The sequence below is a fragment of the Diceros bicornis genome, unplaced genomic scaffold, assembly GCF_020826845.1.
Source record: "Diceros bicornis minor isolate mBicDic1 unplaced genomic scaffold, mDicBic1.mat.cur scaffold_117_ctg1, whole genome shotgun sequence".
NCBI classification, from domain to species: Eukaryota; Metazoa; Chordata; class Mammalia; order Perissodactyla; family Rhinocerotidae; genus Diceros; species Diceros bicornis.
The window spans coordinates 81,615-98,007 of NW_026691040.1; the positions used below are offsets into that span (position 1 = coordinate 81,615).

The following is a 16,393-nucleotide window of genomic DNA, read 5'->3' on the forward strand; positions in this document are numbered from 1 at the left end:
TCTGATTGAAGGAAGGGGCCAAGTAATAGAACCTTGAAGAAGTGACCTCACTTCCTTGGTGACAGCCCCCAACAGAACTTAGAACTCTGGTTACCAGGCACCCACACTGTAACCACAGCCTCCTGTCCAGTTCATTTGAGTGGAGACACTCGACACAGCAGGATGTTCTCGTGTTGTCCCGTGACTTTCCGAGGTTCTGGCCCCCGGAAAGCCAAGAATGAGAGCATGTTAAGTCGCTTTAGACATTGGCTCAGCCCTCACCTCGAATGCCTGTGGCCTTTTAGCAGGAGGAACCATCAGGTAACAGCGTAGCCCAGGGCAGCCCACTCTAGGTCAGGACACAACTGTGATCCCAAATGGACAGCCCCACACCCTTTGACCCTCATTGTGTGTGTGTGTGTGTATGTGGGAGGTGGAGTTAGAGAAGGTAGTATGAGGAGGAACCACCCTGAGCAGGAGCAGGTAGCTAAATGGTGGAGATCTGGTGGTGTGTCATGTTCATACTGAAGATCTTGGCTTCAGGAGAGGAAGGTGAGTGCTGGGGACCAAGCTCTTCTACCAACATGTGAATCCCAGGCCGTCGAGGTTTCATCACATTCCTTCCTTGATGGAGACTATGCAGATGCCCCTCTGTGTCTGAACTGTGGTGGGGTTTCCCTCTGTGGCGAAGTCTAGGCAGGCCCCTGATGCCTCCTGGCCTGACTTCTGGGCACTGTCGCTGCAGAGCTGCACCCAAGTGATGGTTGAGGAGCTGGTAGATGGTTTCCAGTTCACCATCTCCCTGGAGAGGACACAGGCGCACCAGCCCATCAATGAAGAGGGCCGGTCTGAGGTGAGTGTGGGTGCAGAGGGGTCTTCATACCCAGGACTCTGAGATGACCAAGGCACTACTAGAATGCAGACTCAAATCTGAGTCTCCCCTGGAACCCCCCAGGGTTTTCTTATTAGAGTGCTCCACAGTCCCACTCCCAAAGGAATCTGGACCTCCACTCCTTCCCACCAGCTACACAGGAGGGTAGAAAGTCACCTCAATCCTCCCGCTGGTTCACCATGATGTCATTGAGTGTATGTACCTCCTCCTCTCCCTCAGTGTGAGGATGAGTCCACCGTGAATTTAAATGAGGCCTGCAGGATGCGGGCCCTCCAGACAGGCATGATGAAGAAGCTGACAGAGTCCATCACACCAGCTTTCCTGAGGAGGAACATCTCTAGCTTCACCACCTTCATGGTCAACTACTTGGCCTTAGACACATCCCACCAGGTCCTGGACCAGCTGTTTACTAGGTGAGTGGCCACTCCCTCCTCAGCACAGTGGTGACTCTGCCCCCTGCCAGCTGCGTGTCCTGGGAGTGTCAGCAAATCTCTCTGAGCCTCAGTTTGCTCCTCTGAAAAGTAGGGTGGGAGAGGATAAATTTCATGGGGATATTGTAGGAACTAATGGGATCAGCCATGGCGGGTGCTTACCTGGTGCCTGGCTCTGCAGAGAGGGCTGTGGACGTGCTGTGGTTGTTCATGGTGTTTATTTCTCTCTTCCCCGTGAAAAGTAGTCTGCCTCAGCCATCTCTGAGATGCGGCCTTTCTGAGTTTGGAAAAGCACATGGAAACCACCCTGTCAAGGAGTTGGAGAGTCCATCCAGCTGGTCCTGGTCCTTTTCCTTGGGGTAGCCAATCAAGGATCTCTGGGGCAGCAGAGAGGCCCTAGGCCCACTCAGGTGTCTGGGATGGTTCTGGGTGGACTACATTCAATAAACCATGTAGATTAAGCATCTACTGCATGCAGGACATTTGGAGACAGTAAACCCAGTGAATGAAGGAGACACAATGCGTGGCCTCAATTTCCGTCTGAGAGTCAGACATTGACATTAGACATCATTCGCAGGTCTTGTCATCCACCTTCCATCCCAAGGGATGCCCTCATAGCCTCCTTTACATCTGGAGGCATCTCCCCTTATTCCAGCCAGGAGGGCAGAGCGCAGGACCACCTAAAAAAGTGAGTGGTCTTTGGGTGCAGAAGGACGGCCTCCTGTCTCTAAAGAACAAGCTGTGGGGGGAGAGATGGAGGCTGTGGCTGAGGGGAGCCTGTCAGAAGCCGCATCTCACGCATCTTTTGATTCCCATGGGAAGGCAGAGGCCCGGTGGCTTCCACTCCAGGAGGACAGGAGTCAAAGAGCTATGGATGGGTGCCAGGACCCCTGGGAACCAGAGGGGTGGCTGGGCTGAGTTCTCCCCTAGAAACCCATTCCCACCACAGACCCATTTGAATCTGCCTCCCCTTCTCCACATCTACCTCTTCTGACCACCGCCTCCAGGCCCAGAACAGGAGGCGTGTGAGCAACCTGGTCACAAATCTGTCTCAGTGCTCAGTCCAGTTGCACAAGTGCATGGAGTGCTGGGGTGGGCTGTGTCCCAGACCTTCAGGAGAAGAGTGTCAGTGGGAAGAGAGTCACAACAGACTCTGTGTCAACCTGCTGGATAAGCAGGCCTGCCACTGCCAGGACAGCCTCACAGGGGTCAGGGCTGCCCTGTGGCTCTCACCTGGATGGAGAGGGGCAGGCATAGGGCCCAGCCCCAAGCCAGGGTGCCTTGGGTGAGAAGTGTGGAGGGAAAGGCCAGGCCTCTGACTCTGTTGCCCAATTGCCTCCCCCAGTGCCATCTCTTCTCTGGTGGGAACCTGCCTGGACCCAGGGCAGGATTTCTGGGAGCCCCTGCACTATCCCTGCTTCAGCATGAAGCTGGCCTCTCTGCATCTCAGCTTGCCTGGCTCGGGGCTGCAGGGCCACGCCTACCTTCTCCAGGTCCAGCTGGAGCATCCACGGCCCATTGAGGCAGAGCTGGAAGGTGAGGCGACTGCAGTCTGGGATGACAATTTGCAGAGTGTTCAGAGGCTTGGTTCACTTCAAGGCAGTGGGGTCTTTCCTGGCTTTGACAGGCACAGGGGAAGTCAGCTACTTGAGTGAAACTGTTTCTTTCTCCTGCTGCAGTACCATCTCCAGAGTTGCCTCCAGCTCCAGAGCCAGAGCAAGGGCCAGCTCCACGGCTAGATCCAGCTCCAGCTCTAGTTCCACCACCTGTGCTAGAGCTGGAGCCAGTGTCACCTCCATCAGTCCCTCCAGGGCCAGAGACACCACCGACGTCAGCTCCAGCCCCAGTGCCAGCTCCTGAGCTGGAGCCAGCTGGACCATTGGCTCCAGGGAGAATCCTCCCTCCACCTGGAGAGATAACAGCAGAGCCAGATCCAGCCCTGGAGCCCACCTGCCCCTCGGACCTGAGCACCAAGAAGCTGCTGAGAGAGGAGAAGCCTGACTTCTTGGAGTTCCCTCCCCGGCTGGTGGCAGAGCAGTTGACACTGATGGATGTGGTGAGCAGCGGGGCTCTCAGGGCAGGTGGGGCCGGCCTTCCCCTGTGCCATCAGCTGCCCCAGACCTGCCATTTCCTGATCTAGAATCCCATGATCTCGGTCCAACCTCTTGCTTTCCCACTTACCCTCATGTGACCTGAGCAGCCTTCTTAACTCTCGAGCCTTTGCTGTCCTCATGTGGACAGGAGAGATGGACACTGAGAGCATCTGCCATGCAGAGTGGCTGTGCAGATGGATGAGGTGGAGCAGAGAGGAAGTTGGGCAGAGTCTGCTCTTTGCTGGGGGTGGGGAGCTCACTGAAGTGCTATCAGGTCCTCGGGTAGAATACTCATTTGCCCGAGAGGCCTCAAGAGCCTCAGCACTTATTAGGCACCTCATATGTCCATGACTACATGGCAGACAATCAAAGCCCGTGGTTGTTGCTGCCTTGGGGGAATGTGCATCTGAAAGAGGAGTCAGACCCCAGGATAATCAGAATGGTTGGAAGATTCCCCTTGAGATGGTCAAGCAGGAGCCGAGTTCTGGTGCTTGGAGGAAGTGAGACTGGGCTGGGAGCAAATGTCACTATCCTGCACCACAGTATCGGGTCCTGGGTCATCCTGTGCTGGGTGCTCTCAGGGGACACAGGCAACACCCAGGGACTCCCACAAGTCTCAGGCCACATTCTCAGCTTCCTGAGCTCCAGCTCTCACCACTGACCCGGCCTGGGACTGGGGGCTGTGGACACTGAGCTGGGATGTGGCAGGGTTGGGTAACACTCCCTGTCCTCCCCAGGAGCTGTTCATGAAATTGATGCCCCGCCACTTCCTGGACTCCATCTGGTCCCAGTGGGACAACAGGGCCAATGAGTTCCTGGCACCCACCATTCGTGCCACCATGACCCACTTTATCAGAGTGGTCAAATGTGTCATCACCACCTGCCTCGGGGACCCGACCATGACAGCCCGGGACAGGGCCAGGTTGGTGGAGCTCTGGATCCAGGTGGCCAAGGTAAGATGTGGGAGGCCCTCTGAGCCCCTCTCTGGAGTCGTGGGAACTGCCCCTTCTCCTTTTCCAGCTGTCAGGATTGAAGTTTGTGGTCTGAGCCTTTGCACAGTCCTTAGGCCCCTCCTGCCAGTGTCTCAATGACCTGACTCCTGGTCCCAGTGGTGGGATGCTCACCCCTTCCTGGGCTCCTTCCTTGGCTTGAGCTAAAATCCTCCTCCCTGGGAGTGTTCCTCATCAGGGTCTAGCTGTGCTCTTCTCAGGTTTCCAGAGCCTCTGTCTCATCCAGGACAGGGGACGTCCATGAGGTGACCAAAGCCAGAGGAAGCAGGGCTCCAGCTCCCCTCACAGCTCATTCCCTTCCCTTCCCCAGGAGTGCAAAGGCCTGAGGAACCTTTCATCACTCCATGCCATCCTCTGGGCCCTGCAGAGCCCCTCCATTCAGCGTTTAAAAAAGACGTGGGGACGGGTGTCCAGGTGCGTAGGCCTCTCTCCATGCGTCACCACCTGGGTGAACCAGACACCCCCCACAGGGCTGCCACTGCCCTTCAGTAAGCTGGGACATCCTGGGAGACAGTGAACCCTGGGGACAGGGTCTGACCTGGTTGGGAGGCTTGGAGTCTTTCTGGAAACTTAGGCCAGTGGTTCTGCTTTAGGAATCAGTTTCCCTAAGTGCCAGACCCTGGCTCGAACTAAATTGAACATTTTCAAGGGTTTGCTTTGCAGCAACAGAACTCTCTGTCCACCTGAAATCAAGACTGTTTAAAACAGATTTGTTCAGTAGATAAGAGAACGAAGGCCCCAGGTGACAACAGGAGAGCTCCCTCCCCAGTCCCAGAGACCTCAGGGCTCAGAGCACACATTGAAAACGCTCATCCAGGCTGTCTGGATAATTCTGGGTTTTCAAACAAAAGGGATTTACCCTTAAACCACCCCACAGTGTTTCTTTCCTTTTTTCCCTCCTCAGGAGGAACTGCCAAAAATTTAAAACCTTGTGCAAAACGGACCAGCGGGAGAGCAGGAAGCTGCTCATGGAGGTGCGTGGAGGCTGGAGATCTGGAAGGAGGGGAGGGGAGGGGGGAGGAGGGACCAGGCAGAGTGTGCTTTGGCTAGTTTTTCACTGAAAGTTTCTCTGAGACATAACGGTCTGTTTTGTCCAGATTGACAGGAAGCAGGTGGTGTGAGCTGCAAGGGCAGGTGGGGACTGTTTGGGGCAGGAGGCCTTGGTCACGGGATAGAGTGGTGTTTTTTGGACTGTTCCAGGAGGTGAGGAGCTGGCAGAATGAGCAGGTCTCTAGCTTCCATGCGGGCCCATCAGCTGGCCCTCATCTTCCTCCAGGCTGGCGGGTGGATGGAGTGGGTGGGGGTTCCTTTCCTCCTAAAGCAGCCCGGTCTGTCCTCAGGAAGCCAGGTCCCTGCTGCTCCTTCTATCTGCACTGCACCTCTCAGGGAAGGGCACTCTGCCTGCCCCAGGGACGGGCACTGTGTGGTCACACAGGCCAGGTGGACACAGGGGCTGCCCAGCCTTGGAACGAATGGTGGATCTGGCACAGAACTGTGTGCTCTCTGGGACTCTGCACTCTATCCCGATAGTGGTTACTGCTGAAAACTCAGTGAGAGTCTCCCCAGGTGACTTGTTGATAAGGATACACCCCAGATGGCAATGAGAATTATCGGGGAACCTACAGATTCTTAATGGACCTTCCTGGCAGGACATTAGAAGGTTCCAAGTAAAAAAGGATGCAAATGTCACCATCACCCAACGCCCTGGTCACCCCCTACACTGTCACTCAGATGTGGCACAAGGGGGTCCCCTTCCTGAGTGAATGAAGGAGGAGTTCTGTGCAGGGACCATCCTGAGGGGATCCTAGGGAGCTGAGGCCTTTGGCATGGCCTCAGGTCCAGCTGGAGTCAGAAAACCCCAGGGGTTGGGACAGGCAGAAGCCAGTTGGATATGCCCCCTGAGACACCTTGTGCCTCCCGATCCATGGCTCAGGCTGACTGAGGGCCTCAACACACCCCGAGAGTCCAGAGGACAGGGCCTTGGTCAGAGGTGTGTCTGGAGGAGGAGTGAAGGCCGGGGGCCAGGGCCTCTGGCTGGGAGGGGGAGTGGTCTCTCCTCTGTGGCCCCTGAGCAAGTCACCACCCCTCTGTGGGCCTCGGTCTCCTCATCTGGGAAATGGAGGGAGATGATCTGTGGTGCAGGCCTCACAGGGGTGATGAGGTACAAGGGGGAGAGGAATGTGCAGCGGCTTTGTGCTCCTCCTCCTCGAGGGGGGAGGGGAGAGCACTGGTGACAGTCAGATGACACAGTCCTCAGGGGACCCTGGGAGGCATGGGAGTCCTCCTCACACTTTCTTGAGGAGGAGAGAGGCTTAGGGGCCTAGGCAGGCCTGAGGGCACAGAGGAGGGAGTGTTGGAGCTGGGAGTGATCTAGAATCAGATCACTCTGGAATGGGAGCCGCCATAGACATCAGATGTCCAGGGTCCAGGATCAGGGGCCTGGGAGACACGGGGAAGGTAGCATGGCCTCCCTGAGCCTGTCCTTGACCCTGCAGGAGGTGAACTCTGTGTGGGCCACCCAAGAGATGGACCCCCAGGGAGCCCAGGAGAGGCAGCAGCAGCAGGTGAGGGGGCCTGAGGGGGAGGGTCCAGGTGTCAGAGGAGGGGGTCTCACCCCTCACGGCTGGAGGCCTCCCCAAGAGAGGGGTCCCTCCTCCTCCAGCCCAGCTCCTGGAGCCCCAGAGCCTGAAATGCCTGCCCTGGAAGTGACCAGGAGGAGGCCTGGAATGGCTGGGCGCAAGATGGATTTGCGGGGGGAGTGGCAGGGACCGCACACCCTGGGATTTGCCAAAAGCCGCCCCTGGTAGCTGACGGGGGACGTTGGGTGGTCCTGGAGGGTGCAACAGGGGGGAGGCTGCTGAGGGTCCTAGGCTACTCTCTGTGGGAATCTGCGGTGGGCAGGAGGCTGGGGTGAAGGGATTTGGGGGAGGGTCCATGGGGGCACCTGAGAGCTGGGACTCATCCCCACTCCCACCCTGATTTCACAGGGTGTCGTCCCCTTCCTGGGCACGTTCCTCAATCACCTGAAACTGCTGGACATTGGGATGGAGGATGATCTACAAGTGAGTGAGCCTGGAGGTGGGGCCAGGGAGCAGGATCCTGTGGTTTGGGAGGCGAGAGCCTTGCACTGGGCCCTGAGCTCTCTGTACCTGGCAAACCTCCTCTCATGAGAGCATCATGGCCACCCCTGGGAGCTAGGGAGTCAGAGTCAGGCCCGTCTTAGTGATGCGTGAATGGAGGCTCCGCGTAAGCCCCCTACCAGGCTCTCAGGACTAGTGAAGCTCATAGCTGCCTGCCTGCAAAGCTGCAGGAGGCTGTGTCTGAGCTGGATTCAGCCTCCCCCTTGGGCCCTGCCCCTGGGGGAGTGCCATCAGCCCCTGCAAGTGAGGAAGCACATCTGTGGTCCAGCTGTCCCTTTTTGCCTGAGGCCTCAGTCTTCCCGTCTGTCATCAGAAATGGGTGGGCTGCAAGGTCTCTGGCTTCAGCTCCCCTGTCCCTCCTGCTCTGGAGCCCAGAGCCTGGCCCAGTGTCAAGTTCTCTTTGTGGAAGGTCTGCCCTCTGCTGGGCCCTGACATTCCTGCAGCCTGAGAAGGGGTGGGATGGGGGCTGGTTATGGGCTTAGGGGGCCGTTACTGATGGACATTGGCTGTCTCCCTTCCAGGGAAATCTGGTCAACTTCCAGAAATGGCGTGAGGTCAGCAGCTGTGGGGAGGGTGGGGAAGTGGAAATCACAGACCTCCCGTGGCAAGATGTCACGTGTCCTCATCCCTCGGGTCTTATATTTGTTGGGACAGTTAGATGCTACAAAGCTGGGAATCCCATCACGTTGGCGGGTGCGGGAGGGGCTGGCATCAAGGACACCTTCCTGGATGAGGAACTAATTCAAGCCAACTGTGAGGACAGGCAAGTCCTGAATGGAGTGGGAAGGAAGGAGGGTTCCCGAGTGAGCACAGACCCCAGACCAGATCCTCACTCCGCACAAGTCCCTGGCAGGGTTCCCCACCCGGGACCTGTCTGCATCCTGTCCTTCCTCCCAGAAATACAAAGTCATTAGGAAGATCCAGCTGCTCCAGCAGGCTGCAAGTGAATATGACCTGAATCCCGAGGAGCGATTTGGGGCCTGGTTCCAGGCGATGGAGCCCCTCAGTGTTGATGAGAGGTGAGGGGCACAGGAGTTGGGTGAGGGCAGGCCAGACTCTCTCGGCCGGCCGGCTGCAGAGCGTGGGGCCTGGCTCCCTGATCAGCCCCAGACCTCATTGCGTGGTGACCCATGGGGCACCGGGACTCAGCTGCTGGCAGGCTCTGGGAGGGACACCTGAGGTGCGGCTCCTGGTAGCTCACAGGCCACTCTGTCCTGTAGCTACTGCCTCTCCTGCCGGCTGGAGCCCACACACCAGAAGACGAGCAAAATGCGGCTCTTCAGGAGAAAGAGGAACCGGACATCCTCCAGTTCAGGGCCGAGTGAGTGTCAGGAGCAGCAGCGACTGAATCCAGGGGCTCAGTACAGCTTCGGGCTAAGCATGGGCCTGGATCCCAGCTCCAGTGCTGGCCAGGCCTGGGACAGGCCGCTCCCCTCTCCTCTCTGGGACTCGGTTGCCTCCTCTTAAATGAGTGATGCTAAATGATGCCTCCCCCATCAGGGACAAACGAGGTGCTGTTGATGGACTGAGCACTCGGCACAGGGTTTGGATAAGAGTGTTGTGGGGCAGGGAGGTGTGCCGTGAATCTCAGGAAGGTTCCCCAAAATAGTCTGTTTCTTCTCTTCAGCCACCGTGCCCTTGGCAAGGAGCCATAACCCTCTGGAGACCACAAGTGCAGCTCCTCCTGAGCAGCAGGGCCACTGGGACCCTCGGGGTGCACCGGGTCAGCTCTTACCCCCCCACCCCAAGTGAAGGAGGACATCTGAAGACTTTCCCTGGTTTCCCCTAAAGCCCCAGGCGGAGGGCACGACCCCCCTCCAAATCCCTGACATCTGCACCCCAGGGACTGTTTATCCATTGAGGAGGAGCATTAGTATATGTTTAAGAGTAAATATCAGATTTGAATGTTGCAGTAAGTTCTGTTTCTGTCACAGCCTGGGTGTTGTGGTGTGGTTCTTTCACTGCTTATGCTCATGTAAATGAGACACAGAATCTCACATTCCGCCTTGAATTAAGAACTCATGTATGGTCAGAGCTTATGGTATGTGGGAGAAGGGAGGACGGCCAGTCCCCTCCCTGGCTACTGAATGACACCCTCAAGTCCCCCTTCCTCAGAGGACAGGTGCATTTCAGTGTGGTTCACCTGGGCCAGGAGCAGAGACAGCCCCTCAGATCTCCCTGGATGTAGAGGTTGGAGGGACTTTCCCAGGCAGAGCAACAACCACTGAAATGTAGATGTCTTTCAAATACCACTTGCCAGGACCATGTCCTTCCCCAGGGCAGCGGCTGTCTTTCTACAGCTTTCCAGGAAGAAGGATGTTTTCTGCTTCTCCCATTGAGGTTTCTTTTGACCAACTATTGGAAGTTACCGTTTTCTAATCAGTCTCTAGATTTGCATCAACACTAAATGAGGAAAAAATGTAAAAAGATAAAAGTTTGCATGTGGAAAAGACAAGGCCAGAGGAAGACCATGTGCTGATGGACTAAGGGCCGACAGGACATCCCCATCAGGCCGCCTCTAGGGCTCCCTGTTCACCCTTCGCCTAGATTGGAATCCTCCTGGGATCCTGGCCCATGCCATGGAAGTCCTTTTCCCACTTGTTTCATATCCAGAGGAAAAGATTCATGAGGCAGCTTTTAAACCTACAACAGGACTTTCTTCCATAAACCTCGCCACTCCCTGTGAACTAGGATTTCCAGCATCCCCGCATTTCCTTATATGATTCTTTTTGGGCAGAAATTCCGTAGAAGGCCCCCAGCCTCTCTGTCAGGTACATCGTGGCCATTCCTCCCTGGCTGGGCCTGATGGATCGGGGTGACCTCTGGTTTGCCAAGATAATAGACCTTAATCCTGGCCACTGAATGACCCACACTGTCCATTGCTGCCTAGGGTGACATCTGGGACCTTGGTGTTCTGAGGTCCATGGTCTCAGACAGTCACTAGTTTACACACTCAGTCGTGTTGTTACTGACTTGTCCCAAAGGGGCAGCTGGGCCTGAGCGCATAGAGCACGTAGCCCCTGGGATGACTGTGTTCTTTTCCCCAGTCTGTGCTGTGGTTATGTGGATGTGTGTTACAGGGATGTGAAACTTGCCTGTTGGGAGTTTTGAAAGATGAGGCACGAGAGGGGCAGGTATAGGAGTGGGTCCAGCAGGGGAATGCAACCCATCTTAGACAACACAGACACAACAGACACAAACTTACCAATTAAAATACTGAAACGCTTCCCACATGGGTGGTAAACAGACACTACTCTGAGCTCACACCCAGAATCCACCCTACGACTAGGAGCTAAAGGGTTACCACCCGGCATTTTGAACATCATGCCCTGGAAACACCCTGTAAGACAAGGGCCATTGTCTTGAATTCCTTGGTACTTCTTCCCCCTCCTTTCTGAAGGCTGCAAGTGTCACCCAGGGACGCCTTTTCAGTTCAGCCAGATGCAGAGTAGAAATCCTGGTTCCCACAGCACAGGCCCTTCCTGCCAGGGCACTGCCATCCAGGAAAGAAAGAATTCACAGCTCGGTGTAGACATGTAAACACACACAGGCATATCCCACCCAAACATCAAGATGCATGAACTAGTAAGAGAGTAAAAGCCACTTCAGAAACACATCAAGCAATTGCAAAAAAAGGGTTTTTTAAAGATCCTGACTCCAATAAAATGCAAAACCAGGAAATCATCTTGAGAAAACTGGGGGACTTTGGATACTGACCAGATAGTTGATTATAGGAATGACACTTTTATTTTTGTGTGTGATAACATTAGTGTGTTTGTGTTCAAAAAATCCCTCATCTGTAAGAGAAACTGAAAATATTTATAGCTGAAATGATGTGCTCTCAGTCATCTCAGCTGGTTAACTCTAGCGGGGTGGGTGTGAGGATAAACGAAGCCAGATGGTATACGAGTTGATAATTTTTGAAGCAAGTGACAGGTTCACAGAGGTTGATTTTCCTCTACTCTGAGATTTAGAGATTTTTGAAAACTTTCAGAACACAATTTTGATACAAATAGTATACTCGGTGTTCACATTACAATGTTACAAATTAAAACATTGATTGAAAATATAAAGGAATGCTTCTCCTTCCTGACCTAAGGAAGCTCTCTCTCAGTCTCGTTCTGTGAATGACCTGATGATGCCACCAACTGTTCACTTACCACATGTTTGTGGAGTAATTCCTATGTGCTCTGTGCTGTGTGCAAGGCGAACACATTTCCACGACTCTGGATCTAGTGTGGGAAGGAAGGCAATGAGTCTGCTGCCAAGGTTCTCTACGGGGAAAATAATGCCCCCAGGGGGTATGCTCATTTTTAAGATTCCAAAATCAAAGCTACACAGGTTTGCCAGGTAACAAACAAGAGATACTTAATTCATGATACAGAAATGACCTATGTCTGAATTAACACGTGACAAAGAAGAGAAAGATTGATGGATTTTATGTTAAAATTAGATGCAAAATCATAGTTCTGGCCCCTGGCCTAGTGGTTAAGTTTGGCAAGCTCTGCTTTGGCAGCCCACGTTCTGTTCACAGGTGTGGACCTACAACACTCAGCAGCTATGCTGTGGCGGTGACCCACATACTAAGTAGAGGAAGATTGGCAACAAATGTTAGCTCAGGGTGAATCTCCCTCAGCTAAAAAAAAAAAAAAATTACATGCAAAATCAGAATAATTTATGGAATCAGATTTAATATATATTAAAAGATAAATCTCATTCAAGTAGGTATCATCTCTTCATTGAGTTAACACTCAATGAAAAAACAGATATAAGTTCAAAACACTAATTCCTCAGCATCGATTATCCTATCAATTTTAATATAAAAAGGAAGAAAAATCATGGTAAATAAAAATTGATGTTATCATGAAAGGTAAAGATCACGACGGACGTTACAAAGAGATGCTGTGAGAGTCAAGCCTGTCTCATGGGGAATTTCTCAACCACATCACTCTCTTTTTCTTCAGCACCCATGTTGCTTTTCTCACTGTGTTTTCAGGATGCCTTTCTTGGCTCCTTGCTCTCTCTGCCTCCCGGGCAATCTCGTCTGTCCTCGAGGCCACAGTCACTCCCTCCCATGCTTTTCTTCACTTTCTGTGTCTGTCTCCTGATATCTCCAAAAGATGCTCGTTGCCTGCAGAGGGGCTATGAGAGACCCAGACCCAAACCAGGACTCATCTCTGCCCAATATGGACACTGGCCAGGGGTGGGCTCAGGGCTGGTGTGCAGACCCCTCAGCTCCAGCCACGGCCCAGGGATTCACCTGGACCCCCCAGTGCTACTGTTTTTAAGGTATTTGTGAATCCAAAGGACTTAAGAGTTCTCCTTCACTGCTGCAGGCCTGGAGTCCCTGCAGTCTCCTGTATCCACAGACTTGCTGGGGATTCTCCAAGGTCTCCTCCCATTGACTGCACATGACCTCACTGCCAGGATGGGAAGTGATTCTAGTAACTGACCTCTGGAATATACAGCTGCTCAGCCTTCAGACTGTATAGAACTTCAGTTTTCTACTTGGTTTTAGTTTCATGGTCTCATTGTTTCTACTATGAAGTTAGGACATATTTTTTGAGCTTTCTCTTTAAAAACAGAATAAAATGCAAAATTGGAACAAAGAGGAGGATGAAGACTACCATCCATGGAGAATGTTCGCAGCTCATTTGGATATTGCACCCTCTTTCTCTCCCTGGAGAAATGTGTCTCAAATCATACTGTCCATTACAATCATTGCAGAGTTTTTATAACTCAGATTGCTGGAACTCAACCCAAGTAGGTCTGGGGAGGCAACGGAGAATTTTCATTTCTAAGACGTTCCCAGCTGATGTTGATGCTGCTGATATAGGCATCAGACGTTGAGAACGGGATTCTGGGACACTATCAAGCTGATGTGTCACTATCAGTGCAAATCCAGACCAACTTGCCTCCTCCGTCTTGCTTAAGGATGTTATTCTCTTCCCTTCTCTATCATTGACAACTATACACATGCTGGTACCCTGTAACCTACGTTATTGGGACACAGAGATCCAAGGACTCCATAACTCCTTTGAGTGTCCCATCTCTAATGAAATCACGCACTCTTCCACCCTTAGATACTCACTTCCACACCCAGAGCCTGTTTTCACCCAAAATTCTCCTGCTTGTAAATCAGTAACTCAGAAACACCACATTCTCACCACAAATTTCCACATTTCTAGTTTCTACACAAAGAACTCTACCGTATACAACCATTCTTTAAGAAAATAGATTACTCCAGTTAGAGTATCTTAACAAGGCTCTCTTCCTTCTCTCTTCCTACTCCTCCCTATTAATCTTGGATTCTGTGGTCCATCATTTCAATAACCCACTGACAACGCTCCCTAATTCTTTACTCTCATCATATCTGCCCTGCAAGCCTCTGACTTTGGATGATTCCAAATTCCTGCCATGCCATGTTGACACCTGCACTGAGGATCGCCGCTGAAGAGAGAGCACACGAGGAGCCTGGGGGTCCCAACAGAGAATCAGCAGCACCCAATGGGCCTCCATGCATTCTCTAACGCTTCCTGAATGCTCTGTTAATTTCTTTCCATTTCTTGAGTTCCATAAAACTATTTTCTCTTGACCTACTTCATATCTCACAGACAAATTGTTAACCACCACACAAGAACTATTTCACACTCTAGTCATCAGATCTAGAAATTTTCCTCATAAGCAATTCATTTATCACACCATTTCTGTTGTTTTATACAGATATATTTCTTTCTTAGCTAAAACCATTCTGATTTTCATCTCATCTTTCCATTTCAATGACCTTATGCTTTCAATATTCGCAGTACTTTCAATCACCTCCCTACTGGGATCATGCCTCATGTTTCAAATATGCACAAATCTCTACCATCTACAAACCAATCCCTCATCCATTGTTCCTAATGCCCCTCACCCTCGATGTCCTCCCTCTCCTCCTCCTGCCAGGGACTCATTGTGAAAAGTTCACTTACATCCCAATGCCTCTGTTTCCACACTGGCAACTGATCCCATGTCCCCATTCTGTGGATGCTTCTCTTGCTAAGCTCACAGGTCAGGGGTCTTACTATTCCAATGTGGCCTTTTCATTATTTGTCTGACATGTCCTGCAGTAGCATGTGACTTTGTGGCCTTCAAGTTCCTTTAGAAAGCTCATTTGTCCTTGGGATCCACCAGTGCTACACTGTCCTTCTCCTGCTCCAAACTTCCTGAGTCACTTCTTGGCTTCTCTTTATAACCAACCCACAATGCCTGATGCTTCCCAGAAGTCAGCCCTGCTCTGACATCTGCTGTCCACCTGCACCCTCCTACTAGGCAATCATATCCATTTCCCTGGCTTCAAATACCACTAATGAGCTAAAAATGTTCAAAGAATCAGCACAGATCTGACTCTGCCCCCCAGACCCAAATATCTACCTGCCCACTCAGCCCATCAGTGATGACTCGACTCACAGTGTCCAGGTTCCAAATTGAAAAAAACACATTCCCAAATAATTCACTTCTCTCTCAGTGTTCCCAAATTCACTTGTTTGTGCTAATATCCTGTCTGTCCCTGAGTGTCATTCTGGACGCTCTGCCACCCCACATTCATATCAATGACCCATCCATCCACCCTCCTGAATCCTCCTACAGATTCTTCACTTTTGGATTATTTCTAATCACCTTTCAGAAATGACACAAAATACCATTCCCACACAGTGAACTCTCCTGCTCTAGCAACCTAAATTACAAAACTCCATTTTTCCTCTTTGTTGATATTTTTTTCCACTTTACTTATATGTGCATCATCTCTTTCTTTCAATATTCAGTTCTCACTAAATGGGATACTCCATATAGACATGACTAATGTAGATTTTCTAGATGTTTCCCTCAACAGTGTTCTCATATAGCTTTTCACACAAAAAGAGTTCATATATTATATCCATCTATCTATCTATCTACCTACCTACCTACCTATCTAATTCAAATACTAAAAGTTCACTTCCTGAAATATTTTAAACCCATCCACTTAACTACATTTATGCAAAGATATCAAGTTTTTTTGGTATACTGCAATAAATTGGCAATTACAGCTTAAGATTTCCAAATCCTCTCTCCCTGTAATCAGCCAACGAGATTCTAGTTACAGTGATCTGTTTAAAATGTAAAACTGATCAGTTCACCTTACCTTTTAAATCCTCAATTTCTGTCTTCAGCAGATATTTTTCCTGTTGTCCTATCATAATTATTAATACTACCCTTTTCATTCCTCAATATGTTCCAGTTTGGAGAGAAAACTATTTGGTCATTCTATTTATAGAGCACCTACCACATGCAAAACTCTGGTGTAAAACCTGTGATCTACAAAAAAGCTAAACAGACTCACCGCCCCTGTTTGACCTAGTCTTAACGCGAGGAAAGACATAATAAACTGCAAAGAATTTATAACATGCCATGTGGAAATAACCATTGTGATGAACAATAGGGCAGAGAGAGAGAGTTTGAGCTTGAGTACATTTTCAAGGCTAGCTGTGTTTGTGTGTGTGTGTGTGTGTGTGCGCGCGTGCATGTGCTGATGCATGCTGCCAGGATAGGATGAGTTGCTTTCTCCTGTGGGGTGGGGGAGCCTCCTTTGCTTTGGGAAAGTTCCTCTCCGTGCACCTACTAGGGACTTTGTCATCCACATGTATTAGTCACGGTTGTCTAGAGAAATAGAAATAGAATATATATAAACATAGAGATGTGGAGATGTATTACAGGAATTGGTTCACGAGGTTATGGAGGCAGAGAAGTCCCACAATCTGCCATCTGCAAGCTGGAGAACCAGAAAAGCTGGTGGTATAACTCAGCTGAAGTCTGAAGGCCTGAGAAC

The 16,393-nt window shown here is 51.5% G+C and overlaps 1 protein-coding gene across 1 annotated transcript; it reads left to right on the forward strand.

Moving 5' to 3' along the window:
• Nucleotides 1-4,776: 4,776 nt before the first annotated feature.
• LOC131402493 (ral guanine nucleotide dissociation stimulator-like) lies at nt 4,777-9,448 on the forward strand. Its single transcript, XM_058537216.1, has 7 exons — nt 4,777-4,819; nt 5,310-5,379; nt 6,901-6,969; nt 7,393-7,467; nt 8,443-8,564; nt 8,766-8,866; nt 9,155-9,448. Exons 2-7 carry the CDS (start codon nt 5,374-5,376, stop codon nt 9,295-9,297), a joined length of 516 nt encoding a protein of 171 aa, XP_058393199.1. The 5' UTR covers nt 4,777-4,819; nt 5,310-5,373; the 3' UTR covers nt 9,298-9,448.
• The last annotated feature ends 6,945 nt before the right edge of the window (nt 9,449-16,393 follow it).